Source organism: Myotis brandtii, unplaced genomic scaffold, assembly GCF_000412655.1.
Source record: "Myotis brandtii unplaced genomic scaffold, ASM41265v1 scaffold882, whole genome shotgun sequence".
Lineage (NCBI taxonomy): Eukaryota > Metazoa > Chordata > Mammalia > Chiroptera > Vespertilionidae > Myotis > Myotis brandtii.
In genome coordinates, this window is record NW_005371607.1 from 765,844 (window position 1) to 781,301 (window position 15,458).

Sequence of the window (15,458 nt, forward strand, 5' to 3'; positions counted from 1 at the left end):
CTATTACCTCCAATTTACAGTTGAGGAAACTGAGATCCATGGAGTTAAGTTGCCCAGCGTCACAGCTGGTGAGGGGAGAGCCAGGATTCAGGCCTGAGCGAGGCCCAGAATCTGCTCTGGTGCTGCTCAGCAAAGCGGGGAAGCTCTGCCTAAGGAAGCAAGAATCCTGGGCTTGCTTTCAGCAGGGCTGTCGCGTCTCTGGACACAGGACATTTGGCCCCATTCTTCCCCCTCCTGAGAACCTAAGCTTACTCACGTATGGAAGACAAATGGTTTTGCAAAATGTTGGAATGTTTGTGAATGGCGCTCTGAAATGAAGGCGATCATGTGGAACAAAGAGATGGGTGTGGGGTCTGATCCCGCCTCTGCCGCTCACTTTCCTGTGCGTGACATTAAGTGGGTTGGAGTCTTTGGGCCTCAGTTTCCCTGGCTGTTCCAGATCATCTCTGGGGGTTTCGTCTAGCTCTCGCCACCAGTGGGCTCTTGGTCATTGGTTATCTGGTTTCTGTCCGCTCACCGTAATCCCTGCCGTTGGTAGTTATCACACTGCAGCGGAGGCTGGCTATGTGCTCAGTTGAGGAGTTGAGGAAAGGAGTTGACAATGAGGAGATGCCTTGCAATTTCTGAATTTGCTCACCAGTGACAGGGATCTAACAAGAAACAGACAAAATTACTTCCATCAGATCAATTCCACCTGGGAGATCTGTACGCTTTTTGTGGAAAGAGCGAAGAGGTGAATTTTGGCTTTGGCTGAAACTTTTCATCCTGACTCTATCATTACTAACTGAGTCATGTGATTAACCATGATTATGTGGTTTGATTTCTCCAAACCTCGGTTTCCTCAAATGCGGGATGCAGAAATGTCTGTCTACCTTACAGCATTGGAAATTGGATGATTACGTGAAAATATACAATATATACATCAGATGGCACCGCCTCGCCCAGTGCCTGGCGCATGGCGGGTGCTCTCGTCTCAGCGAAGGAGGCGAGGAGAGTGTGGGACGCCCCTCCTCGTCCTGGGAGCTGGCAGGGAACTGGTGTCCACTCTGGGTGTTGGTGGCTGTGATTCGTGAGAGCGGGTTTCCCTGCCAGCTGGTGCTCAGCTCGCTGGTGTGGGCACAGTAAGAGTCCCCAAAAGACCTTTCCAGAACCGAGGGCCCTTTTATCTGAGCAGGAAAAGGATGAGGAGGGACTCTGGGCAGTGCCAGCTTTCCCGCTCTGGCCGGAGGCGGCTCAGGAGGCAGCAGAGGGTGGGCAGGCAAAGCCCAGGCTGCCCACCACCACCCGCCTGCGGGCAGGAGGAGGGCTCTGCCTCCTTCAGGGGAGAACTCGGCTAGGAGAGGTTGCAAGGAGGTGGAGGAGAGAAAACTTTTTAAGTGAGCAAAGGTTCTAAGAGCACAAAAGAGAAAGGGAGGGAGGGACCCGGGGGAAGGGGGTGGAGAGAGAAAGAGTAGGAAGAAGGGGGAGGAGGGCGGGTGACAGATACGGATTCAAAAGAGGGTGGAAGAGGGACAAGTGACAGGCTGGAGAGCCGGGAGCAGTGGGCGGTCGGAGGAGAGGGCCGGAGGACTGACCCAGCGGGAATCCCAGAGAGGAGAGGAAGGTAAGGGGGCACTTGCATTTTCAGAGGTGAAACCACCAGCTGATGGGAAGGAGGCAGGAGAGGAGCCTGGGGCCCAGGCTGGATGACAGCAAAGCTCTCTTTCGGTGCCCGTGGGCTCAGCCCCGGCCCCGCAGTCTCCCTGAGATGCTGAGGTCGGACGTGCTGAGGAGGGTGCTTTCCGAGGCCGAGAGGAATGACTTACTTGGTCTGCAAGGAGCGGTGGGAAGGCGAGTGGGGGCTCGGAGGAGGTAGTCCACCCCTTGAGGGGTGGCAGGGCTCCCAGGGCCACGTGAAAGGGTCCACTGTCCATCTCCCAGCACTTGTTGAGATGGACTTGGCCCTTTAAAAAACCTCGTTGTTTTCGGTGCGTCCTCTAGGCGTGGAATCTTTTTGGAAATGCTCTCTGCAACATCTAGGGGAGTGTTTTGGTTTTCCCCTAAGGCATGGAGGGTTTAAAAATATTCCTGCTCCGTTTCCTGCGAGGACCATGCCCCACTGCGCCTGGGGGGCAATCTGGCCTGTCGCTCGCCGTCCTGGGGCTGGTGGGACCCAGAGGAGAATCGGGAGAGGCACCCACTGGAGGCACCTCTCCTCCGGGTGCAGACACGGCGAGGGCCTCTGGGCTGAAGGGTCTGTCGGCTCCTGACCTTTCTTCTGAGCAGGTGGAGAAAGACCCAGCCTCGGTGGCCGGGAGACCTGGGTTCTGGCGTTCTGCGTGTCTGTCCAACCTCGGGCACTTCCGGACACTCCCCTCTGGGCCTCAGTTTACCCACCTGTAATCGGAGGGGCGTGAAGGAGCGGGATCCCCCGATTTCGCTCAGCAGTAATGTCGTACAAGGGCACAATTCCTTAGGCGCCAGGACAACCCAGAGTAAAGGAGAAAGGGACGCGGCCCGAGGCCTTTGTCCTGACTGCACCCAGCTCAGTTCATCCTGTCTCCCCCTCCCAGAGCCTCATGGGCGAGGGCTCCGGGGTCTTGCTCTCAACATCTCAGGTGGCTGTTTCCTGAGGCTCGGGCCCCGGGCCTGAGAGAAGGAGGGCAGTGCGAGGAGCACTGGAAAGGGAGTCAGGAGACCTGGGAGAAACGCAGCGAAATGAACAGAAGAGACCAAGGCCAGGCTGTGGGTTGTGGCACTTCTGTTTGCTGGGGAGGCGGGCTGGTGGCTGGGGACTCAGCTGGCATTCAGAGGCGCCTAGCCGGACTCCATACCAGCGGGCCACACCATCTCCATCTCCTCTGCCCCGCTCACAGCTCAGCCCCTGACTCACTGCTCCCAGGGGACAGCTCTGAACTCTGCACCTTCCTGCAGGTCCCCGGGCGGCAGCGCGCACTGGCCTGCCCTCCTCCTGTCCCTCCAAGCTGTTTCCTCCCCGGCAACTGCCAAAGAGCAGCCCCTGTGACCACAGCGAGCATAGCAGAGAGTGCCCGGAGGCGGTTCCCTGGTTCCACCCGCATCCCTCCCCAGACACATGCAGCTCAGATCAGAGACCTTGGCGGTAGCATCACTGTGGTGCCCGCTTTGCCATGGCCTGAAACCCCAGGGGTGTTCTTGCCAGGCTCCCAAACAGGTCTCTATGCTTGTCTCCTTGCTGCCTCCCGCTCCGTCCCTCCTAGTGCTGGGCCGTTCGCACTAGAAGAGGTTGCTTAGGTCGCCTGTCTAGCTCTTCTTTGACAAATAAGGGAACACGAGGCCTGGGAAAGGAAAGTGACTTGCTGGGGACAGCACAGGGAGCCTGGCCGCTCAGCTGGGCGAACACCCACTCTGCTCCGCTCACTTGCACCAGGCCCTCTGCCTCCGTCCTGGGCTATGGTTTCTGAGCCACCATCTCTTCCCCAGCTTCCTGCTTCTTCCTTACGCATCTCTACAGTCTATTGGAAAGAGTGACACCCACTGCTCACCGCTTCTTCATCATTAACACTGGCTGGGGCTGGGAGAGGGGAGGGGGGTGCACAATGGGAAGTCCTGGGCTCTAGCAGCCAGCAGACTGTCACGGGGCAGCCTGGCCTCATGGGTACTGGCTGACCCCACCTCTGGACCCAACCAGTTCAAGCAGGACAGGGAAGCTGTGTGTTGGATCAGCCCGGACAGGGCCTGGAAGACCTGCAGGCCTCAGGGCTGGTGAGGCCCAGGCCCGGGCTCTGCCCTCTGACCCCAGGGCGACCTCCGCCACCAGGGATCCCCGCAGCTCTCTGTGCGAACTGGCCCCATCTTAGGCTTGAGGACTGAGCAGAGCGGAGGGAGAGACGCGCATTTTCCAGGAGAGCTCCAGGTGTCCTGGAAGAGAAGTGACTCCCTCTCTGCAGTCACAGCTGCTGGCTCCTGGCAAAGGACAGCTGGGCGCCACTTGGTGGGTCAGTTATTTCCGACCTATTAGCAAATGGCGGTGAGAAAATCCAGCCTCAACCATCCACTCACCCTCGTGGGGAAAGGGAGTCGGGGGCTCAGACTCAGGTGTTGAAATAGCACAGAGGGGCCTTGGAGCTCATGGACTTCAGGGGACGGGCAGGATGGAGAGCCTGGGCTCGAGTCACATTGGGTTAGACTTTCTGTCGTGTGACCTTGGGGGGCATTTAATGTCTGATCCTTAGTTTCTGCATCTGCCGAAGAGTTAGTAAGTACCTTCCTGGTGAGGTTTAAGTAAAACAATGTATTGAATACGGCCCTCACATCAGTAAGTGCTCCATGAACAACAAACAAGGGGGGGAATCCAGGTCGCCAAGTCCCCAGCCCACATGTCTTCACATCGCATTGAACTTCACGCAAAGGCCTCTCTTCTGTGAAGGCTCGCTGCGCATGTCACTCATGGGCACGGCTTGGTTTTTATAACTGCTGGGTTTTCTTTTCTGAGACTCCTGTTGCTGGCCTTTATGCTGGGAGTCAGAAAGTCTGGCTTCGCCTCTTGGCTTGGCCGCTCACTTGCCATTCTCTGACACGTGGGCGAGGGACAAAGTGTCCAGCGATTTGAACCTAGAGCTGGAAGGGCCTTCACAGCCTCCCAGCTCAACCGTTCGCTTTTACACCTGGGTGAACCGAGAAGGTAATGTCTACTCTAGAGTCACAACGAAATGGGTGAAGCTGGAAAGAGCTTAGAGCTAGAAGGGCCTTCACAGCCACCCAGCTCATCCGCTCGCTTTTACACCTGAGTGAATCGAGAAGGTAATGTCTAGAGTCACAACGAAATGGGTGAAGCTGGAAAGAGCCTCTTCTAGGAGCCCCTGGTTCACAGAGGACTTCTAGATTTTCCATCAAACCTGGCATCTTCCAGATATAGAGCTTCCGGAGAGGGCAGATGTGGTTGGGGGGCAGGCTGCCCCTTCTCCTCAGCGCACAGGGTAGAAAACCTCCTATTTCTCCTCCACGTAGAACGAAGCCAGTTTCAAACCCACTCCCCTGGGCGTGCCCTCAGATTGGTGATTAGGTTCAAAGTGCTGCCGCTCCCAGGAGGAAGGACTGGCAGGAAACTCATATTGTATGGTAGGGAGTCCACCTCCAGGCCAAGGCTGGGGTTCAAGGACAGTCAGGAGGCTGCTGCACCACTTACATGAGCGAGAGAGGCCTGATCTGAGCTGGCCCTGCACCTCCCTCTTCTCAACCCCTGCCTCCGGGGATCCTCATTTCTAGTGAAATAAGCTCACATTGTATAGTAGGGAGTCCACCCCGAGGCCAAGGGCTGGGGTTCAAGGACAGTCAGGAGGCCAAGCGAGAGGGGCCTGATCTGAGCTGGCCCTGCACCTCCCTCTTCTCCACCCCTGCCTCCGGGGATCCTCATTTCTAGTGAAATAACCAATGCACAGTTGAATTAATATCCTTCCCATTGCCGTGTTTCCCCTCCTCCAACACCTCCACTCCGTGCTGCATGGGGGCCTTGCCGGGTCACTCTAAGCCAGCGGTTCTCAACCTGTGGGTCGAGACCCCTTTGGCGGTCTAATGACCTTTTCACAGGCTTCGCCTAAGACCATCGTGCATATCAGATATTTACATTACGATTCACAACCGTAGCAACATTACAGTTATGAAGTAGCAATGAAAATAATTTTATGGTTGGGTCACAACATGAGGAACTGTATTTAACCCCTAGAGTGCCAGGGAGCGCGATCGCGCTCCTCCTGTCTTTCGCCAAAAGTGCCGGGAGCGCTATCAAAGCTTCGAAATGGCGTCCAGTTCTAAGTCTGCTTTTACTAGTGATGATGATATTGCTAAATATGTCAACGTAGTAAAGGTTTCCTTAAGTTTTTGAATATGTAACTTCATTTACTTGCGATGGCGATTCATAATTTTTTTTCTTAAACTGCTGTAAAATCAGCAAAAACGCCTTGGCAATTTTAGCATCATTCCTAGGATATTGGTTGGCACTCAAAGGGTTAAAGGGCCAGAAGGTTGAGAACCACTGCTCTCAGCAGCCTGCTGTCCTGTCAAGTTCTGCACCAAGTTGGCTAGTTGGCTCACACTTGAGAGAAGTTTTTACTGGAAATGTCAGAAAAGAAAAACAAGGAACTAGCATTACTGAGTAGCTTCTATGTGCCAGCTACTGTTCTGGGCAATTGCACGTCTCCACACATTGTTTACTATCCAGGCGTAAACATTCCCCTTTTCAGATGAGGAGGAAACGGAGAAGTTAAATGACTTGCCTAAGGTCATACAGCCAGAGAGCGATGGAAGCATGGCTAGAGACTTTCCAGTCCGTGGGGATCATGCCCCCTCCCCTCACCTAACTATTTCTGTTTCCTTTGTTCTTGCTATGATTTGACATCAATGGAACACCAGGCCTGCTGTTTAGCCAGCCGAGAACCTGGCAGTGGACACAGCCGCGGCCAAGAGCACTTAATGGCTAAAAAAGGAAATAACTTTCTATATGTGAATTCTGGCCAAATGGTGGCAGATGCTGAAGTCTGGGAATCCTGACCACTGTGGGCTGAGGGCCCTGATGTAATCATTAATTCTGGGAGCAGCACAGGCAAGAGGTGGCCAGCCACTAAGCCGGAGGCTGGAAGGAAAAACCCTGGCCTCTTATGGGAAGTGGGAATAGCCCTGCCTGGGGAGTAAGAGACTGGGCTCTGGTCACAGGGTTGTCACCAGCTGTCAGTCCTGGAAGCTCTTTGATCTTCTTTCCCTTTTATGGACAGAGAAAATGTAGGCTTTGGTACCAGGCTCCAGTACCGTAGGCGGTATCTGCTGGTGGTGTGACTTTGTACAAGCGACTTAACCACTGAGCCTCAGTTTTTCCATCTGTGAAATGGAATAATACTTCTTTCCTAGCAGGGCTACTGAAAGGGTTAGAAAGTAGAGTTGTACAGTGCTTCACACGTGGAAAGCACTTAACTTAGTGGTATCTGTCATTACTTAACTACCCTTGACCCTCATCTTCATCTTGTGTAAAAATAAGGGGTTGCGTTTTTATTGATCTCTAGATTTCAGCTCTACTGCACTGTGAATCTATGACAAGATGGTGAGAATAATAAGGAAATGTAAGCATTTCATAAATATAATTTCCATTAGTAATTGTATAGCTTCTAATCCACCCCTCTGGGGACAATTAATAAAAACCTCTCAGTATTTAACTGAAATTGAATAGCTTTATTTGCCATACCTCCCACCCACTCCTTATAAATATTTTTTCTTCCAACATTTGAAGAAGAAAAAGTACTTAGCTTAGCATAATCCTCTTTTTCCACTTTGCCTGCTCCTTTCCACCTCCTTGGCCTTGAAACAACTGTCTGCCAGCAGGGTGTCTCTGAGCAGACCCCTCTGTTCTTGCCGGAATTAAATCATTAGATTGAAAGAGGAGTTAATTATCTGCCATTGGCTAGAGTAGGAGGCAAACTGAAGTGATACTTGGTCTCAGCCATCTGTCTCTCCTTTTCTCTCATCTCCATCTCCCTCTCCCCTCCACGGTGCTCAAGGATCAGAGGCACAGGCCCCGATAGAATTGCCCCCACCACTTGCAAATCAACTGCCTATTCTGACTGTGACCTCACAAACATCCCTGAGGCAGTCCTCGCAGGTAAAGTGGCTGGCCTTTGGTAAGGATTTTCAAGAAAGGAACTTCAGGCGAGTTAGATCGTCTAGCACAGTTGTTAAGCAGGAGCGTTGTTGCTAGACTAGACAAGAGCTGGGTTTGTGAGCAACTCCCCGCTTAATAGCAGTGGGATCTTGCTCAAGTCACCCTCTTGAGCCCTCTAAAAAGGGGACGGGTAGTCCTCATTTCCTCATGCTTTTGAGAGAATCCAATGAGGAAAACATATATAAAGAAACTTGCAAGTGCCTAGTACGTAGAAAGGTCTCAATGCGTGTTAGCTTATTTTATTATTACTATTATTATCTAGATTCAAATTCTCTTTTTGGGTAGCTCTGGGTACACTAGGCAATGGAGCTGAGACTCTCCAAGGACAATGAAGATCCCTGAGGTAGCTGAGGACCAAGACCACCTTCTCATGTAATTCTCCCTGTACCTTCATTTCAGGGAGAAACTACTAGAATGAGGGGAAATCAGGAAAAGGCAAACTGATGACTAAAGTACAGAAGAGTTCTGAGATGACAGTTCTATTTGGCACTTCATCAAGCCAGCTTTGACGTCTGACGTAGCCCAGCAGCTCCATAAACACTTTCTGAACTAAACGGCACTGACGTGATGCTGTGTCTAAGGCACCCATGAAGTGAGGTTCTCTGAGTCTATTTTACAACAGACTTTGTTGTCTTGCAGGAGATCAGGGTTGAGTTGGAGAGAGAATGCACAGCCAGTAGAGCAAATAATTCACTTTGTAAAACTGAACTGAATTATTCTTTTCGTTAATCCCCTCAGCACCCCACCCAGTGCTGGTCACATCAAGGGAGCGTCATAAATGTTGGCTTGATGGCATAAAAGCTGACTCCCAGGCCTTCCCTACCACTAAATGGCAGAGCCCTGTCTCAAATCACTCACTGCCCAGGGTGAGCAGGAGACCTAAGAGCTGATGGGCTCTGTCCTCAGCGGGAAGATGGAGGGGAACTTTCTGGTGTGCACTGACGGGATCAGAAACTGGAATGAAGTCCTGGATGTGTCCCCATTAGTCTTCATTTCTTTGAATAAGTCTTATCTTCTCTACATGTCTCCTCCTTTGCAAAACAGAGGTAATAACCATCACCCCCCAAAGTGGCTATGAGGAGTCCTCATTCAATAATAAAAAGTGAGCCCGGCCGGCATGGCTCAGTGGCTGAACATTGACCTATGAACCAGGAGGTCATGGTTCAATTCCCTGTCAGAACACATGCCCGGGTTGTGGGCTCGATCCCCAGTGTGAAGTGTGCAGGAGGCAGCCGAGCAATGATTCTCTCTCATCATTGATGTTTCTATCCCTCTTGCCCTCTCCCTTCCTCTCTGAAATCAATAAAAACATTTAAAGAAATATTTATTATGTACCTAATGATAGAATCTAATGCAATAAGTGTACAAAGTAGAAGACAGGGCTTTGGACTTTGAGAAATCTACTACTAATTTGAGGGGAAAAGCTTTTACATCTTTGAGGGCAGAAACCATGCCTGGTTTTGCTAATTCTATAGCTATCATTGAGTACCTAATATGTGGCAGACCTGTTACTTTGTAGGTATTATTTTCAGTACCCGGAACCGTGATGGACACATAGGGACTCCAGAAAGTACTTTCAAATTAGCTGATAGCAAGAAACTTTTGGAGAACAAGTGTAAGGCAGCATATAACTAAGCCTGAGAATGTATCCTACTTGCTGGGTGGTAATTGAGTCTTCAGAGTTCAGGAGCCATCAGAGAGGGCTGAGGTCAATTTGAGAAGTCTTCTCCATTGTCTACTTAGACTTGTGGGATCCGAGGAAGAGGTCCTGACTGAGTGTATGTTCGTCTGGATTGCTCTAAATTGATTTTCTTTGGAAACATTGGCTGCACAGGGAGGCAACAGGAGGAGCACTGACCTGGAAATGTAGATACCTTAGATACCCGAATTTTCTCTCTAGCCACATAATACATGAAGTAAGGTTATAAAATGATTCATGTTCACTATACACCAAAGCCTTCCATTGGCCTCTTCCATCTTATCCAAGTATCATGTCTTGTTACCAAACAAGTCCTCTGTTGATTCCTCCAAAATGCTTGCTTTGTCCCAGGCTATGACACATCGAAAGAGGATGCTGAAGGTTTTGGAGTGGAGAACCCTCAGCGTCGGGATGCTCTTGTCCAGTTTCTAGGGACCACCTCCTTTTGCCTGGGTCGCTTCAGAACTGGTACCAGCGGCAAAGGGCTGTAGAAATCGATTTCCCAGAGCTCTTTGCAGGGCCCTGCTCTGAGGAGCCCCTCCTCCACGCCCCAAACTAGAGTTAGCCTCCTGCCATATATTCCTATACTGCCCTGTACTTCCTTCATGTTAACACATCACATTTTATTGCAGTTATGGGCTTAATTTCTCCACTTAATGAACGAATATAAGGGCAGTCAAACTCAGAAAAGGCAGGAAGTCCTTGTTTGTCTTTTGTTGCTGTTGTTTGTTTATTTATTTATTTATTTATTTATTCAAATGTATCTTTATTGTTGAAAGTATTGCACATGTCCCCTTTTTCTTCATTGACCCCCTCCAACCCTACCCTTCAGGCCTTCACAAGTTTCTTTGGCTAAGGTTGTGGGAGACCCAAAGGGACTTAGTGTCGTTGGAAAACTGACTTCATCAGAGACCTTTCATGTTATAAACCGAGCAGCTGGTACGTGGTAAGAATTTTCAGTTTTTCTGACCTTGCCTGAATCATTCAGGAAGTCACAAGTGAGAGGTCTTCACCCTATTTGCTGCCATCAAGGCCCAGTGGATAGCCCCACCCCACCCCGCCTTGGCGAGTTTCTCTTGTTTTTTCCTGAGGAGCCACCATTTCCAATACTGTTTTTCTGATATTGCACGATGTTCCCTCCTGTACCTGTGCTTTACTTCTTCCAGGTAATCCACCAATGAGGGGGTCAACAACGAAGACTCTTGACAGACCAAACCAGAGCACCACATTCTTTGCCTGGAACTATTTTATCCTTCCTGGGGGACTTGCAAGGCACAAGTGACAGAGTCAGACGGATCAGAGGAAAAGTCTTCAGGGCCTGAGGAGAGTTTGTAAAACTTGCCCCAAATCCTAGAAGTGTATGACATTTGTTTATCTCTTTCTTTTCATTCACTTTTTATTTGCATCTGTTTTCCTCCCACTTTCTCCCCTTCTGCTTTTCCATCTGTTTCTCTCTTCTTTGTAATCTTTCTACTTGCTCTTTCTCTTTCCTTCTCCAATTATTGTTCTTCCCCACCACTGTCCTTGCTAGTAATGGCTGCCTTTCATTCAGTTCTTACATACTGAGCACTATGCTAAGTGCTTTGTATCCACCACCTCATAATACTCTGCGAGCTAAATAATATTATACCCATTTTGCAGGTGGTAGAATTGAGACACAAATCCAATAACTTCTCCAAGCTCAGCAGATAATAGAGATTTGAGCTCCAATTAGCTAACCCCCAAGCCATCTTCTCTTAACCAATACACGGTCTATTTTTCTCCATTTCCAACTCCCCCTTGTCTTTTACCTCTTTTTGTTCCTTCTCATGCTCTTCATCATCCCTACTTCTCTCCCTCCCCTTCTCTTACTCACCACATCCCGGTCCCCACACTTGTGTGCCTGACCCTGAAGGTGCTGAACACTGTGCACGTGCCCAGAAGAGATGACAGACCATTTAAACTCTTATCTAATCAGGCATTTTCCTTTTGAGCAAACGCTTCACATTTTCCCACATTGTCTGATCAAAACCAGAGGAAAGGCCTCCAGACCTGGCTGGGTCTTTGATATGGAGGGAAGAGAGATAAGGCCCTTTCCGCTCACTCATGGATTCCCTCATTCCCAGCCGTGTACTCTAGGGTTAGGGAACGTGAAGGGAGGTGAGAGGCATTGGTAGAACTCTGTCAAGGAATCAGCTCAGGAGCCAAAGAAGCCTGGGCCATGAAATGTGGCACTTCCACCCCCTCCTTCTTCATATGTATAACGAATGTTCAGATCGGAACCAGGGCATACTGGCAGCAAAAATGTGAAGGTCAAGGTTTGAGCTTGACAATCTTTAATGCCCCATCAGAGTCTGAGGTTTTGTGATTCTAAGAATATTCCGCCCCTCCCCTCCCCTGTCCTCCCCTCACATTCTTTTCTTTTTGTCATTCTGTTGATTAGAATTGGTTAGAAGCTTGCCCTGGCTGGTGTGGCTCAGTTGGTTGAACATCATCCCATGCACCAAAAGGCCACTGGTTTGATTCCTGGTCAGGGGACATATTCAGGTTGTGGGTTCAATTCTTGACCAGAGTACATGTGGGAGTCAACTGGTCCATGTTTCTCTCTCACATCAACATTTCTCTCTCCTCTCTCTCCCTCTCTCTCTCTCTCTCCCGCCTTCCTCTCTCTAAAAATATTTTTTAAAAATCAATGAATATATATATATATTTGATTAGAAACTTAAGCCATGAGGACATTTATTGTTCATCAATAACAATTCTAGAGGTAGGGGATTCAAGAGTTTCAGAGGCCTCAGGGCACTATCTGCTATTTCTGAGAGTCTCTAGGCAACTTCAGACATCTTGGCTCACACAGCCCTGTCCACAGGCAGGAAGGGTTTGGGGTAGGGAGGACTTCAACAGAGGCTCCCTCCATTTACTGAGGGTTGGAAAAACATTTCCTAGAGCACTCCCTCCACATCAGTCTCTCCCCATGCCTCAATGAGCTGACCTAGCTGCAGTGGAGACTGAAAAATTGACATTGGCCCTTTCACCCTACTAATGGGACCCAGGAAAGGAATAGGGACTTAGGTTGCCACTGGGTAGGAAACACCAGTGCTTGACACCCCTTTCTTAATTCACTCAACAAAGATACACTAAGCACCCACTCTAGGCCAGGCTCTGGGTCAGGTGAGGATGATACAGAGGAAAAGACGGTTCCTGGTCTCCATGAGCTCTGACTGGAAGAACACAGATGGGCAAAGGATTACAAAACAAGGTGGCAAGTGTAGGGGAGGAGTGAGCGTTCCCAGGGCCACCACAGGAGCTGAAGAGGCTCAGCCTGAGAGAGCAGAGAGGGCTGGAAGAAGCCATGACTAGGTCAATTTTGAAGGGTAGATGGGATTCAGCTGGGCTTGAGGGGGCCTGTAGGAGGTGGTTTGGAGGAGGACATCTGGAAATCTTCCAGACTTGGCATGTTTGGATAAAGGGAACTAAAGGGGACAGGCAGGAAATGAGGCTGAGAAGCAGGCAGGGGCCTAATGAGGGAAGGTTTTGTATGGGACATAAGGGATTGGGGCATTTAGTGTGGATGTGAGAGTGAGCAGGTCTGTGGTGGGAACCTCCTGTATGTATGCAGAAGGCCAAGCCAAGCTGTACAGCTGCAATGGTGCTGTGGTGCAGGAGATCCACATTGCCCACTGCTTGCAGCTAGGGGGACCTGAGCACTCATCTGTGATACCTACCTAGTGTGACCGAAGACTTTTTGTTTGCTAGCGCCCAATACACCTGGTCCATACTGGGTGGTTCTGATGATTAGAGAATGCTTCCTAAGGGGCCACATTGGCACTCACTCTTTCCTCCTTCACCTAGTTCTGCCCTCTGAAGACATAAAATGTTTGTTTTCCACCTAACAGCCGTTCAAGCATACGGGGCATTTGTGGTATTTCAACATACCACATTGTTGGGTACACGGGTCCTCATCCTACCTGACTGTGCCAACTGTTGGGTCCAAGCCCCTCTGCCAGGGACTGGACCTCCTTAGATGCCGGGTGGTAGATGGAGAAGGCATAAGAAATCGTGGATATATAAGAGTCTTTATTGCAGGCCAAATAGCCATTGCTAACAAGGAGTGGTGGTAGATGGAGAAGGCATATCGTGGATATATAAGCGTCTTTATTGCAGGCCAAATAGCCATTGCTAACAAGGAGCCCTTAGACCAGTGGTTCTCAACCTTCCTAATGCCGCGACCCTTTAACACAGTTCCTCATGTTGTGGTGACCCCCAACCATAAAATTATTTTCGTTGCTACTTCATAACTGTAATTTTGCTACTGTTATGAATCATAATGTAAATATCTGATATGCAGGATGTATTTTCATTGTTCGCGACCCACAGGTTGAGAACCGCTGCCTTAGACAAAACAGTTCTTCAAAGTAGAGTCCCATAAAGGCAAGCAGCCGCACACCAACTGGTTAATAAATACATCTTTCCCATAAAGTAGCCTCCAACATAGGAGCTATACAGGAGCTATTATTAGAGCTACAGCGTCCGACATAGGGACCCGTCTAGGAGCCTCACATAGTAGCAGCCGCACACTGCTGGCTGGTCAGTGGCAACTTATATACAAGCTCAAATAAGCTTAAACAAAAGAGGCTTCATGCCAAATAGAGACCTCAGTAGTATTTGGGCTACAGAAGAGTACGCTTGCACAGTGCATAGATTGCTGCATCCTTGCTTTTGCACCTGCATATAGCAATTTCGCCTTGAACATTCTGATTAAGACTCCCATGCTCAGAGTGGCCTTGAACATCCAGCATACTCTGAAAAGGGCCCCTACACTCCAACTGGCCTTGAGCATCCGGGGTACTCTGACAGGGTTCCCACACACATACCCTTTCATTTAATCTTCAAAACGCCCTGGTGTGGCTCTTCCCATCCCCATTTCAAAGACAAGAAACAGACTCAGTGAGTTTGTGCCAAGTCACATTAGCGGATTTTCAAGACTCCAGGTCTGGTTCTTGGCCAGACTGCCTCAGAATCACCCAGTCTGCTTATCGCAATCCAGATTTGGGGGGGTGGGGAGGGCAGGGCACTCCAGACCCACTGAAGTAGAATCTCTGGGGGTAAGAACATTGTAACACACATCTCAGTTCATTTCTAGACCCATTGAAGTGTGGGAACCATGCTCTAGGCTTGCTAATATAACCACTTCTAATCTCTCTCTGTGTATTTTTGCTGGAGGGTCTGGGGGAGAAGAGAGCTCTTTAGCTGAATCTGACGTATTAGTTGCACTCTCTTAGAGCACACACCGGTGTGAATCGGTGGCATCCCAGGGCAGGACTGGAGCTCCCAGGCCTTGGCAGCAGCACCCCATTCCCTTTCTCCCCCTATTTGCAGGTCTCTGCCCGCTGCTGAGCCGCGATGGGCGACTGGAGCTTCCTGGGGGAGTTCCTGGAGGAGGTGCACAAGCACTCCACGGTGATCGGCAAGGTCTGGCTCACGGTGCTCTTCATCTTCCGCATGCTGGTGCTGGGCACGGCCGCCGAGTCCTCCTGGGGTGACGAGCAGGCGGACTTCCAGTGCGACACCATGCAGCCGGGCTGCGAGAACGTCTGCTACGACCAGGCCTTCCCCATCTCGCACATCCGCTACTGGGTGCTGCAGATCATCTTCGTGTCCACGCCGTCGCTGGTGTACATGGGCCACGCCATGCACACGGTGCGCATGCAGGAGAAGCGCCGGCTGCGCGAGGCCGCCCACGGGGCCGGGGAGGGCCAGGGCACCGGCTCCTACGGCTTCCCGGCGGCCGAGAAGACGGAGCTGTCCTGCTGGGAGGAACCCAACGGCAAGATCGTCCTCCGGGGCACCCTGCTCAACACCTACGTGTGCAGCATCCTGATCCGCACCACCATGGAGGTGGCCTTCATCGTGGGCCAGTACCTGCTCTACGGCATCTTCCTGGACACGCTGCACGTCTGCCGCCGCAGCCCCTGCCCCCACCCCGTCAACTGCTACGTGTCGCGGCCCACGGAGAAGAACGTCTTCATCGTCTTCATGCTGGCGGTGGCCGGCCTGTCCCTCTTCCTCAGCCTGGCCGAGCTCTACCACCTGGGCTGGAAGAAGCTCCGGCCG

The 15,458-nt window shown here is 50.8% G+C and overlaps 1 protein-coding gene across 1 annotated transcript in view; it reads left to right on the forward strand.

The window, feature by feature from the left end:
• The first annotated feature begins 1,476 nt into the window (after nt 1–1,476).
• The window catches only part of GJA5 (gap junction protein, alpha 5, 40kDa), a 16,211-nt gene continuing 2,229 nt past the window's right edge, over nt 1,477–15,458 (forward strand). The window contains exons 1-3 of the mRNA XM_005884972.2: nt 1,477–1,603; nt 10,532–10,723; nt 14,724–15,454. Of these exons, the coding sequence (XP_005885034.1) occupies nt 14,748–15,454 (707 nt within the window). The 5' untranslated portion in view covers nt 1,477–1,603; nt 10,532–10,723; nt 14,724–14,747. The remainder of the gene's footprint in view (nt 1,604–10,531; nt 10,724–14,723; nt 15,455–15,458) is intronic.